This window comes from Rana temporaria, chromosome 1, assembly GCF_905171775.1.
Source record: "Rana temporaria chromosome 1, aRanTem1.1, whole genome shotgun sequence".
In the NCBI taxonomy this organism is placed as follows: Eukaryota; Metazoa; Chordata; class Amphibia; order Anura; family Ranidae; genus Rana; species Rana temporaria.
In genome coordinates this window covers 40,548,825-40,562,200 of record NC_053489.1, presented here as the reverse complement: position 1 = coordinate 40,562,200, position 13,376 = coordinate 40,548,825, and the positions used below count along the sequence as shown (strand labels likewise).

At 47.1% G+C, this 13,376-nt stretch overlaps 1 protein-coding gene across 1 annotated transcript in view; it reads right to left on the bottom strand.

Moving 5' to 3' along the window:
- Nucleotides 1-13,376, bottom strand: part of CD5L (CD5 molecule like) — a 30,997-nt gene that overhangs the window by 15,941 nt on the left and 1,680 nt on the right. The window contains exon 2 of the mRNA XM_040336888.1: nucleotides 5,857-5,883. Coding sequence (XP_040192822.1) covers nucleotides 5,857-5,883 — 27 coding nt within the window. The remainder of the gene's footprint in view (nucleotides 1-5,856; nucleotides 5,884-13,376) is intronic.

Genomic DNA, 13,376 nt, shown 5'->3' with positions numbered 1-13,376 from the left:
TGGCAGGAAGAGTACTAAGTGGAGTGTCTGTGAGGGACAGCATCGGAGTAACGTTTATAGCAAAAGCTGCATATTTTTTTTTCAAAGCTGCTTGGCAATTTAATTATTTTTATTTTCAAAAAACTTAGAACAAAACCTGGGACAAAGAAATCCTAGAGCACCATGGGTTTCCTAAAGAGAGCTTGCCAGTTGCTGCCTGTTCAGGCTGACTCTGTCTGACTGTAACCTCAGATGATGCTGTTGTGGGGGGGGGGGATCACTGCTCTGTATCCCCATTAGAGATTCATCCTTCCTATTTGTCCTATTTACCATTATCATTGAAATCAAAAGGAAATATAACATTTTGGGTTGTCCCCAGAAAAGTAGTAAAGGGGAAATCTTCCAATGGGGACACTAGTTCTGGTGGCCTGGGGGTCTCCAATTGATTCCCTTAATTTGCCTGGTTTTTCGGCTCGCTTCCTCTTTGGCTATGGGACAGGAAGTGAAGGAAAATCTCACCAATAGAACACAGATGGTAAAAATAAACCTGACAGGGGTTTTAACCCTCCCTAATGCCTGTTACACACAGTGAGATTATCGAACAAATGATCATCCGTTTTTTTTTTGCATGCTAGTTTCATATCAAGAATTAAGATTTTAGTAAAGTTAGGAAAATTCTTGTATGACAGACCCAAAAATTTGGAGGTGATGTAATGTGTTGTAGTGTATTTGTAGTGTATTTTCCACCGACAACTGTAGTGATTAAAACGAAAAGCGTACAATCTGGCAAAAATTTCTGTGCTTGTCCAATTGGAAAATTTCACATGAATTGTTGTGATTGGCTCTCGAATGCTCTGTACTAACGATCAGATCATTATACGGTTGCTAGAATGCGTTATTTTTTGTATGATTTTCTGATCATGTATATGGGCCATTACTCTAATCCAAAATAAAAATAAAGGGCCAGATTCACAGAAGAAGTACGCCGGAGTATCTACTGATCCCCCGGCGTACTTTCAAATTTGCCGCGTCGTATCTTTAGTTTGAATCCTCAAACCAAGATACGACGGCTTTTGGCTTTGATCCAACAGGCGTACGGCTTCGTACGCCTTCGGATCGCAGGTGTAATACTTCGGCGCCCGCTCGGTGGAGATCGCGTCGTTTTCCGCATCGAGTATGCTAATTAGCATTTTCCTTTGATCCACGAAGGTACGCGCGCCCGTCGCATTCTTGCATTCTCTTACGCCATCGCTAGTCGGCTTTTTCCGGCGTATAGTTAGAGCTGCTATTTTGTGGCCTATATTTAGACCTGCCATGCGTAAGTCGTCCGTGATTAGGAAAGGACGAAACTCACGTCGACGTTCAAAAAATGACGTCGGTGCGACGTCATTTCGCGCAAAGCACGGCGGGAAATTTCAAAATGGAGCATGCACAGTACGTTCGGTGTGGGAACGCGCCTAATTTAAATGATCCACGCCCCCTACCTGGATCATTTAAATTAGGCGGGCTTGCTCCGGAGGGATTTACGCTACGCCGCCGAAACTTTACAGGCAAGTGCTTTGTGAATCAAGCACTTGCCCGTAAAACTTGCGGCGGTGTAACGTAAATGCGATACATTACGCCGCCGCAAATGTACATGAATCTGGCCCAAAGTTTTGCCTATAGTTTTACTTTAAGCTATTGAGCTCTGTAATCAGGATTTTCAGTGGTTGGTAGGGGAAGGAGGAAGAGATTGTGAAAAGGAGTCTAAAGCTTCAGCTATTGGCTAGATCAAATAATTTTCATATGCAATATTTTACATTTGGCAGACAGAAAAAACATGTAACACTTTTTTTTTATTTTTTACCATAATAACTCCTTGGCGCAGAGGGGCTGCATTAGTCATGTGCACTGCCGAAAAATGTGTTAGTTTTCATTTCCTTCCTTTTTTGTTTTTTCCGTAAATTCGAAAATTCGTAAATTCGAAATTCGTAAATTAGAAAATTCGTAATTCGAACATTCGGAAATGTGAAAGTCCAAAAATTCGGAAATTTGGAAGAACGAAAATTCAAAATAATAACTAACTACCGTATTTATCGGCGTATACCGCGCACTATTTTGCCCTGAAAATCAGGGCAAAATCGTGGGTGCGCGATATACGCCGATACGCGCTTTCCCGCCACGAGTTTGAATACTGCGCCGGCATATACCGAGCGCAGTACACTCGTGAATCTTCGGGCAGTCTCGGCGCCTCTCGCACTGACGTCCTGTACGTACAGGACGTCAGCGCGACAGTTGCCGAGCCTGCCCGAAGATTCACGAGTGTACTGCGCTCGGTATATGCCGGCGCAGTATTCAAACTCGTGGCGGGAAGGACGCCGCGAGGACGCCGCAGAAGGACGCCGGACCCGCCGAAGAGGACACCGGACCCGCCGAAGAGGACACCCCAAGCCGAAGAAGGACGCCGGACCCGACGAGGCCGCCAATGGACGCCGCGCAAGACTAATAAATGATAGGTATTGGAATTTCCTTTCAAATTTGGCTGTTAATGAATACAAATTTATCTGAAGTTATGATTTATCCGAAGTAATGAATGAAATAGAACTAACTAATAATAAATAATAATATTAATATAAAGTAATTATTATCGTCATTTATTATTATTAATTCATTATGTTCCATTCGTTTAGATACAGCATTTGTTATTTTTGGATAATTCGTAAATCCGGATAAATTTGTATTTATTATGTTCAATAACAGCCAAATTATTTTAGATTTTCTCATTTTCAGGTTTTCAGATTTTCATTCTTATTTTTGGCTTTTCGAATTTCCAAATTTCTGAATTTCCAAAATGCCATAAATCTATTCCCTATATTCTAGATGCTATGGGCTAGATCCACAAAGAAATTACGCTGGCGTATCTATTGATACGCTGCGTAATTTCATAATTCCCGCGTCGTATCTTTGTTTTGAATCCTCAAAACAAGATACGACGGCTTCTGGGTTAGATCCGACAGGTGTATGTCTTCGTACGCCTTCGGATCTAAGATGCAATACTTTGGCGTCCGCTGGGTGGCGTTTTCCGTGTCGGATATGCAAATTAGCGATTTACGACGATCCACGAATGTACGCGCGGCCGTCGCATTTTCTAACGTCGTCTGTAGTCGGCTTTTTCCGGCATATAGTTAAAGCTGGTATTTTGCGGCGTATAGATAGAATTGCCATGTTAAGTATGGCCGTCGTTCCCGCATCGAAATTAATTATTTATTTTTTTTGCGTAAGTCGTCCGTGAATAGGGATGGACGTAACTCACGTCTAAGTTCAAAACATTTCTGGACGACGCATGCGCATTTCATTCGGCGCGGGGACGTGCTTCATTTAAATGAAACCCGCCCCCATCCCGCCCAATTGGAAATCCGCCGCTAGAAATACACTACGCCGCCGTAACTTACGGCGCAAAATCGCTGAGGATTCGAAAATGCGCCAGGTAAGGTACGGCGGCGTAGTGTATCTCTGATACGCTGCGCCGATCTACATGTATGTGGATCTGGCCCTATAACTTTTGCGTAAACCAATCAATATACGCTTATTGCGATTTATTTTTTACCAAAAATATGTAGAAGAATCAATTTAGGGATGGAGATCGCCATGTGTGCCATAGTGTGTGTGCCAGGTCACATCCAATTCCATGTAGAAGAATACGTATCGGCCTAAACCGAGGGAAAAAAAACTTTTTTTTTTATATATTTTTGGGGGATATTTATTATAGCAAAAAAGATAAAAATTAAGCTTTTTTTTTTTTTAAATTGTCGCTCTTTTTTTGTTTAAATAAAAACCGCAGAGGTGATCAAATACCACCAAAAGAAAGCTCTATTTGTGGGGAAAAAAGGACGCCAATTTTGTTTGGGATCCACGTTGCCTCCCCTCACTGTGCCATTACATGCCAGACTGTGCCCCATTACATGCCAGACTCACTGTGCCCCATTACATGCCTCACTGTGCCCCATTACATGCCAGACTCACTGTGCCCCATTACATGCCAGACTCACTGTGCCCCATTACATGCCAGACTCACTGTGCCCCATTACATGCCTCACTGTGCCACTACATGCCAGATTCGCTGTTCCCTTATGACATGCCTCACTGTGTCTTGACGATCCCTTACCTTATCCTGAGACATGCAGAATCGTGGCCGTCCATTTTGCAAAAGCCGCGCCTCCTTCTTCTTCTGTTCCGTGATAGGCGGAACACTCAGCTTCCCAGGAGACACTGTGTTCAGTGTTCGCCTATCACGGAGGCCCTCTCGTGCGAGGACGAGAGGGCCTCTGTGATAGGCGAACACTGAACACAGTGGGCCAGATTCAGAAGGATCAGGTGGATCTTTCTGCTGGCGTAACGTATCTCCGATACGTTACGCCGCTGTAAGTTTGGGCGCAAGTTCTGTATTCAGAAAGAACTTGCGCCCTTAGTTACGGCGGCGTAACGTATGTGTTGCGGCGTAAGGCCGCCTAATTCAAATGGGGATGTTGGGGGCATGTTTTATTTAAATTGTACTTGACCCCGCGTTTTTGACGTATTTTCCCAGGGTGCATTGCTCCAAATTACGCCGCAAGGACGTATTGGATTTGACGTGAACGTAAATGACGTAAAGCCGTATTCGCGAACGACTTATGCAAACAACGTAAAAATGTCAAAACTCGGCGCGGGAACGACGGCTATACTTAACATTAGCTACGCATCATATACACTGAAAAAAGCCGAACGTAAACGACGTAAAAAAATGCGCCGGCGGGACGTACGTTTCTGAATCGCCGTATCTACCTAATTAGCATATTCCTCACGTAAACATATGGAAGCGCCACCTAGCGGCCAGCCTGAAAATGCAGCCTAAGATACGACGGTGTAAGACACTTACACCTGTCGGATCTTAGGGGAATCTATGCGTAACCTGATTCTATGAATCAGACGCATAGATACGACGGCCCGCACTCAGAGATACGACGGCATATCAGGAGATCCGCCGTCGTATCTTGTATCTGAATCTGGCCCAGTGTCTCCTGGGAAGCTGAGTGTTCCACCTATCACGAAACAGAAGAAGAAGGAGGCGCAGCTTTTGAAAAATGGACGGCCGCGATTCTGCATGTCTTAGGATAAGTTAAGGGATGTTAGGTTACCGGTGTATAAGACGACCCCCGACTTTTAAGAAGAATTTCAGGGGTTAAAAAGTCGTCGTATACGTCGGAAAATACGGTAGTTAAATTCTTGGTAATTAGGAATTTGTTGTCTAAAATTTAGCTTTGCTCCTAAGACTTTCATTGGGGTGTATTCATTTTTGCAACATGGTCTTGAATGAATTTGTTAGGAAAAATACTTTTTTGTATGTTCAAATTAACAAATCTTGGTTGCAATCAATGGCCCGCAGGATTTTGTAGTATAGTGCACCATAGAAAATGTTGTTTCTGAAAGGAAAGTAAAGGTTTTCTGACAAATCTGTTGGGGTGTACTAATTTATGCACAGCACTGTATTTGCCTGAATTGCTGTGCATACAGCTGTGTCGTGCTGCGCTGCCCCCCGACACGGTTCACAGCGCCTAACGGAAAGCTCTCAATCGCTCCTTGTGATTGTGAGTTTTTGGATCTCGTGACCAATCATGGCGGTCATGTGCTTTTAAGCCCCGCCTCCCAGCATCATAAGCCTCTTCAATTCCCGGGAGGCGCCAGCGTTAAGAGGTTAAGGAAAGAAAATCTGTAGATACATAACAAGGATTAGGGTAACCTTCTATGCTGTCAGTCTGTTGGTACCCTGGTCCCTGTCGGGGCAGCCACGGGCCTCTTATATGAGCCAGATGACTTTGTACAGCTGTTTAGTTTGTTAGCTCCGTGTAAAAGAACACTTACCAGAAACTGAAAATCCAACAATGGAACCTAAATAGAAAAAAAAATTGTTATACGCATTTACTTTGTGTGGCTGAGGAACACACAAAGCCATTTGCCATATAAAACTGGTGGTTGTTCCAATCCATTTTTCACTTTGATGTACTGGAAAGTCAGGCTAGATGTCAAGGAACTTCCTCCCACTGATACCAATGATGGGGCACTATTCCTCCCACTGATACCAATGATGGGACACTATTCCTCCCACTGATACCAATGATGGGACACTATTCCTCCTACTGATACCAATGACAGGACACTATTCCTCCCACTGATACCAATGATGGGACACTATTCCTCCCACTGATACCAATGATGGGACACTATTCCTCCCACTGATACCAATGATGGGACACTATTCCTCCTACTGATACCAATGACAGGACACTATTCCTCCCACTGATACCAATGATGGGACACTATTCCTCCCACTAATACCAATGATGGGACACAATTCCTCCCACTGATACCAATGACAGGACACTATTCCTCCCACTGATACCAATGATGGGACACTATTCCTCCCACTGATACCAATGACGGGACACTATTCCTCCCACTGATACCAATGACAGGACACTATTCCTCCCACGGATACCAATGATGGGACACTATTCCTCCCACTGATACCAATGACAGGACACTATTCCTCCCACTGATACCAATGACGGGACACTATTCCTCCCACTGATACCAATGACAGGACACTATTCCTCCCACTGATACCAATGATGGGACACTATTCCTCCCACTGATACCAATGATGGGACACTATTCCTCCCACTGATACCAATGATGGGACACTATTCCTCCCACTGATACCAATGACGGGGAACACTATTCCTCACACTGATACCAATGATGGGACACTATTCCTCCCACTGATGCCAATGATGGGACACTATTCCTCCCACTGATACCAATGATGGGACACTATTCTTCTACTGATACCAATGATGGGACACTATTCCTCACACTGATACCAAAATGATGGGACACTATTCCTCCCACTGATACCTACAACGGGACACTATTCCTCCCACTGATACCAATGATGGGACACTATTCCTCCCACTGATACCAATGATGGGACACTATTCCTCCCACTGATACCAATGATGGGACACTATTCCTCCCACTGATACCAATGACGGGACACTATTCCTCCCACTGATACCAATGATGGGACACTATTTTTCCACTGATACCAATGATGGGACACTATTCCTCCCACTGATACCAATGTTGGGACACTATTCCTCCCACTGATACCAATGATGGGACACGATTCCTCCACCGATACCAATGATGGGACACTATTCCTCCCACTGATACCAATGATGGGACACTATTCCTCCCACTGATACCAATGATGGGACACTGATACCAATGACGGGACACTATTCCTCCCACTCATACCAATGATGGGACACTATTCCTCCCACTGATACCAATGATGGGACACTATTCCTCCCACTGATACCAATGACGGGGAACACTATTCCTCACACTGATACCAATGATGGGACACTATTCCTCCCACTGATGCCAATGATGGGACACTATTCCTCCCACTGATACCAATGATGGGACACTATTCTTCTACTGATACCAATGATGGGACACTATTCCTCACACTGATACCAAAATGATGGGACACTATTGATCTTTTATTGAAAAGAATCAAGCAACCAATTTTATACAAAAGTAAAAAACAAAACTATAGTACAAAACTTCAAACATAAATCCAAGGAATACACATCCGGGTTCAGAATATATACAATATATACACTATACACCACTACCAAAACATTACTACAAAACTATTTACACAAAGCAGCAGAGAGGGCCTAAGAGGCACAACCCGTCACCTATGTACGCAGCCATTTATCAAAAATGTATCAAAAATAATAATCTAGGGTGATAAGAGACAGACAGCCACACCCGGGAAAGAGACTCCTGGCAGTCAGGGAGGCTTGAAACCCCTCCACGCCTTCAGCCAAGCCCCCTGACCCCGCTTGTCTCTCTCAAGCCCCCGAATCTTCCCCACCTCATGCACAATGTCATACACCACCACCTCAACAGGAAGGATTTTTTGCCGAATGCTGACCTGACACCGTGCGTTCCAGGTGAAATAACGGACCACTAGGCTAACTAAAAAAAGTGTATCCAAACAAAAACCTCCACCGGTACTGAATGCTCCGTACACCCACTCGGCATAACCCAGCCTGGAGAGGAAAGGAACACCGAGCGCCCGCCCCACCTGTTTGTACACTTCTATGTTAAAAGGGCAACGAAGCAGAAAATGGTCCATAGTCTCCTCCTCACCTGCACACTCCTCCCGAGGACAGCTACGATCCACCCCACTGCGGAATTTCAAATTGCCCCGAACATAGAGCCTCCCATGGAAGCACAACCAGGCCAGATCCCTAAATTTAGGAGGTATTCTATCCAAATTAATCAGTCTCAACCCCACCCTCAAAACTGGGCCTGGGCAATCCCTTAAGGCCAGTGGGTCATGAAAGACTTCGCTCAAGACTCGACTCATAAGGTCTTTCCTCGGAACCGATCTGAGATCTTCAGCCGACAATCGCCACTGCCGCAGTAACTTCAAGCACGGAGCTACATAGGCTGGTAGCTGACCACGATGACCCCTGCGATTCTTCACTTGGCCACCTTCTTCCCAAAGTCGCAGAAAAGGACTAAACCAAGATCTAAATATGCCTGCCCATCCAGGAGGTTCCACTGCAAGCATACTACCAATGTTAAACTTGAGAAATAGCAGTGAAAAGAAAAGAATTGGGTTGACCATACCTAAGCCACCCTCCCTCCTGGATAGGTAGGTGACATTCCTCTTGATGGGGTTCAGTCTGTTCCCCCACAGCATCTGGAAGAACACACTACTGATCCTAGAATAGAGAGACACTGGCAAGATGCAGACAAAGCTGACATACAAGAAGATCGGGATCAGGTAGGTCTTAATCAGATCAACCCTTTCCCTCATAGATAACTTCCATCTCTTCCAGTTGACCACCTTAGCATTGGCAATTTCCAGTCTGCCTTCCCAGTTTTTGAGGCCATAATCGCCGGGACCAAATTCAATGCCTAGTATCTTAATTCTTTCCCGGGGCACTGGAAAGGTGTCCGGGAGATCAAACCCCTCACCTTCCTTTCCCATCCAGAAAACTTCACTCTTTTCCTGATTGATCTTGGAGCCTGATGCTTCAGAATACCGTGATGTCAGAGAGACCACCTCCTCCGCCTCATCCGTCCCAGTGACAATCACCGATACATCGTCCGCATAAGCAACAACCCTCAATGGCAGCTCACCCGGGAGCCCCACTGGTACCCCACACAACATGCCGCTTTCTAGCCTCCTGATGAAGGGGTCGATTGCAAACACATAGAGCAGGGGACTCAGGGGACAGCCCTGGCGCACCCCGGAGCCAACCTCAAAGGACTGCCCAACCCAACCATTAACAAGAGGGAAGCTTTCTGCCCCCTTATACAAGACTTTCAGCCAATCAACAAAACCACCCGGCAGACCGTACTTACTAAGGAGCAACCACAGGTACTCATGGTTAACACGATCAAAAGCCTTTGCCTGATCCAATGTCAGCAAGTACTTTCCCCAGCCTGCAGCCCTGCACCGCTCCAAGGCCTCCCGGACAGCTAACACCGCTGTGAAGGTGCTCCTACCCTGGACAGAACAGTGCTGATGGCGAGAAAGCAAAGACTCTGCTACTGACGACAGGCGCCAGAAAAATATCTTCGCCAGTATCTTTCTATCGACATTAAGAAGGCTGATGGGGCGCCAATTCTCAATCATCGAAGGATCTTTACCCTTTGACAGAAGAATCACAGCCGAGTGCCTCATGGAAGGGGATAGCACCCCCTCAGCAAGACAACTGTTAAAAACCTCTACCAAATGTGGGGCCAGAATAGACTTAAAGGCTTTGTAAAACTCAGCCGTCAAGCCATCCGGTCCGGGTGACTTTTTGATGGCAAGCTGTTCAATTGCCCTCATCACCTCTTCAACTGTGATCTCCTCTGTCAAATTCATCAATGGAACATCTCCACCATTAAGACCTGGAGTAGAGTCCAAAAAGCTTTCCATCTTGTCACGGTCAAGCTCTTTCCTTCCAAGAAGGTCGGCATAAAAGGACCTCACGACCTCCAGAATCCCTGACCTGGACTTTGTCACGGAACCTGTACTGTCCTTAAGGCCAACGACCGCTTTAACAGCTACACCTTGTTTGCAGTTCTGGTAAGGGTCAGGCGAGTGGTACTTCCCATAGTCCCTCTCCAGAACCAAAGAGGCATGCCGGTCATATTGACACTTCCTGAGAAGGAGTTTCACTTCGGAGATTGCCCCAGGATCTCCTCCTCTCGAGACAAGAATATCCAGCTTCCTCCGCAAACGTTGGTAGGTCATGTATTTATTAAACTGTGTTCTATTGGCTAGGCCTCTGAAGAATCCAGCGATCCTCTTTTTGGTCAGCTCCCACCACTCAGCCTTGCTGCTACAAAAGTCCAGGAGGGTCACCTGTGCCTGAAAGAATTCCTCAAAGGATTGTCTAACATGTTCTTCCTTGAGTAGAGTCGAATTCAATCTCCAGATGCCCTTTCCCCTCTGAGGGGCGTCTGAAGCATTCAGGGCCACAGATAGCATACAGTGATCAGAGAACTCTACTGCCTGCACCACTGGGGGTGAGAAAGCAGAGGCCTCCTTCAAAAAAAACCTGTCTATCCTACTCTGACTATTACCACGATGAAAGGTGAACCCGGTGTCATCCGGGAGGTGCGCAATGTGCACATCCACAAGACCAGCATCCCTAACCATACTATTTAAAAAAACGCTATCATATCCCAGCCTGTCCTTGAAGGCCTTCCTGTCCTTGGGCCTAGTTACTGTATTAAAGTCACCTCCAAAGACCACTTGCCGGGATGTAAAAAGAAATGGCTTGATCCTTGTAAAAAGGCATTTCCTGTCCCACTTTGTGTGCGGCCCATAGATATTAATTAGGCGCAGGTCCTGCCCTCCCACAAGGACGTCTAAGACCATACATCTCCCAATCTCCACCTCAATAACCCGCCGGACAGTTACCATGCCGGTTTTAAACAACACCGCCACACCGCCGTAAGGCTCGGCCGCAAGAGACCAGTAAGATGGACCATACCTCCACTCTCTCTTGGCCATATGAATATCTGCCAAGGAGGTGAGCCTAGTCTCTTGCAAAAATAAAATTTCAGCATCTAATTGGCTGAACAAAAAGAAGGCCATAGAACGAGCTCTCACTGACTTAATGCTGGCGACATTTATTGTCGCCACTTTTAACGGAGGGGGAACCGCCATTTGGGTTATTGGGTGGATTGCTTCTTAGCTCCCCTCTGCTGCTCATCACCAGAAGCCTCCCTCTTTCTTGAGGCCGCCTCCAACTCCATCTCTGAATCAGAGCTCAGCTCTGAAGAAGCGCCAGATGACGAAATGTCCCACCTAGAGGACCTACGACGGGTGGAGACATGCACCGGAGCTTCCCGTCCCCGTTCCGTCCTCACCGCCTGCTTCTTCCGCCGCCCAACCTTCCTTCTCTCCTCCAGGTACTTGAGGTCAGCCTCAGAGATGCCCTCATCCCTTGTTTTTTTCTTTCCAGCGACCTTTTTAGTACCCGCTACCACTCCTGGTGGGGGGGGGTAAATCCGACTTAACAGGGATAGACTTCTGGGGGGTAACTGACTCAGGGGGCACAGACTTGGAAGGTTCTGACACAAGAGGAGCGGGTACAGTAGGCTGGGGGGACACAGATACAGATACAGAAGGAGTACTTACAGACACAGAAGGGGTGGTCACAGGAACTGGGGAGGGAACTGGGGAGGAAACCGGGGAGGGATCCTGAGCAGGACCAGGGGGGTCGGTCACCGCAGCGGAGGATGGTACACCAGGGGCCTCCCCCTCCATCCTGTCCAGCCTTGACATCTCATCCACTACCTCCTTCTCCATATTGTGCCAGGCTTCAGGGCATCTGCTATAAGGGTGGCCAAGTCGCAGGCACAGGTTGCACCTGATCTTCTGGGTGCAGTCCTTGGCCATATGACCCTGACCCCGACACACTGAGCATATCAAGGCCGAACAGGAGGAGCTAAGGTGCCCCTTCTCTCCACAGCGGTGGCACAGCTTCGGCTGACCAGGGTAGAACACGGTCATCCTATCCCTCCCTATGAAAGCCGAGGAGGGCAGGTGACGGACAACATTTCCATCCCTGGCCAGCCTGACTGTTACCGACCATCCCCCAGTCCAGATGTTACGCTCATCTAATATTTTATTTGGCTTGGTCAAAACTTCCCCGTAGTTCCTCAACCAGACCTCCAGATCCCTGGCAGGGACGCTCTCATTGGTGAGGATAATAGTGATCTTCTTTACAGTTGACCGCTGCGAAATCGCAACTGGGGCCAGACTTTCCCATTCGGGTCTTGACCTGCACCGGGCCTCATATCGCTCCCAGAACAGGTCAAGACCCTCTGGCTTGGTGAAACTGACTGTATACTCCCGCGTCCCTGACACATGAATAAAAGCATACAAATCATTTACCCCAAAACCCATTTCCAGGATTAAATCCACCACTGCACGCCTTGCAGGGGGGATTGCACCACCTTCCCATTTGAGGATGACTACATTGCGTCTTGGACCCCCAGCCGAAGCCAGAGACCCAAGACCAAATCCTGGGGGGCTCGAGGTGGTAGCTCGCAGGGGAAAACCCTGCTTGGGGGCGGAGCTACCAGGGGCAGAGCGCACCACCTGAGCGAAAGTGGGTTTATTGGGGCCAAGACCCCACACTGAAGTTACTTTATGCTGTACATTGTCCACATGAACAGAGTTGGTATTATTGTCCATCATATCTGAACTGGGACCATTGTCCATCACATCTGAACTGGGATGAGTTTTATCAGCCACACACACATTCCCATCAGGAACAGTCACTGTTGCTGCTGCAGTACCAGCTGTCGCCTGATGCTGCGCTGTGGAGTCCTGAGCAGCAGTGGGGCAATCAGCTCTGGTCTCAGCATCAGGAGGGTTAATGGGCTCTGCTGGGACTTGCAGTTCCTTCACAGAAATGTCATTTTCTGAACGTGTCTCTTGCTGCATTGCAGCCTTAGCAGGCACATTATTACTGCATACATTCTGATTATTGGGCACATTATCAGGCATGGTGCTAGATGGTACAAACACAGTTCTGTCCACAACATGGGGCTTAGCAGGCTTTACCTTATCAGGCACATTATCTGTTATGTCTTCATCATTGAAAACCATCTGATCCCCCCGCACAGGAGACTCCATTACCTGGATCACCCTCAGCATGCCTCCTGAGTCCTGGGAAGGCATTGGGGTGCTTACCTCTCCCTGGGGGGGCAGGGGGTCAGAACTGGGGGTCTCCTCCTCCTCCACCTCCATCTTTGTCACCTTTGCAAACCTCCTTTCGTTGGAG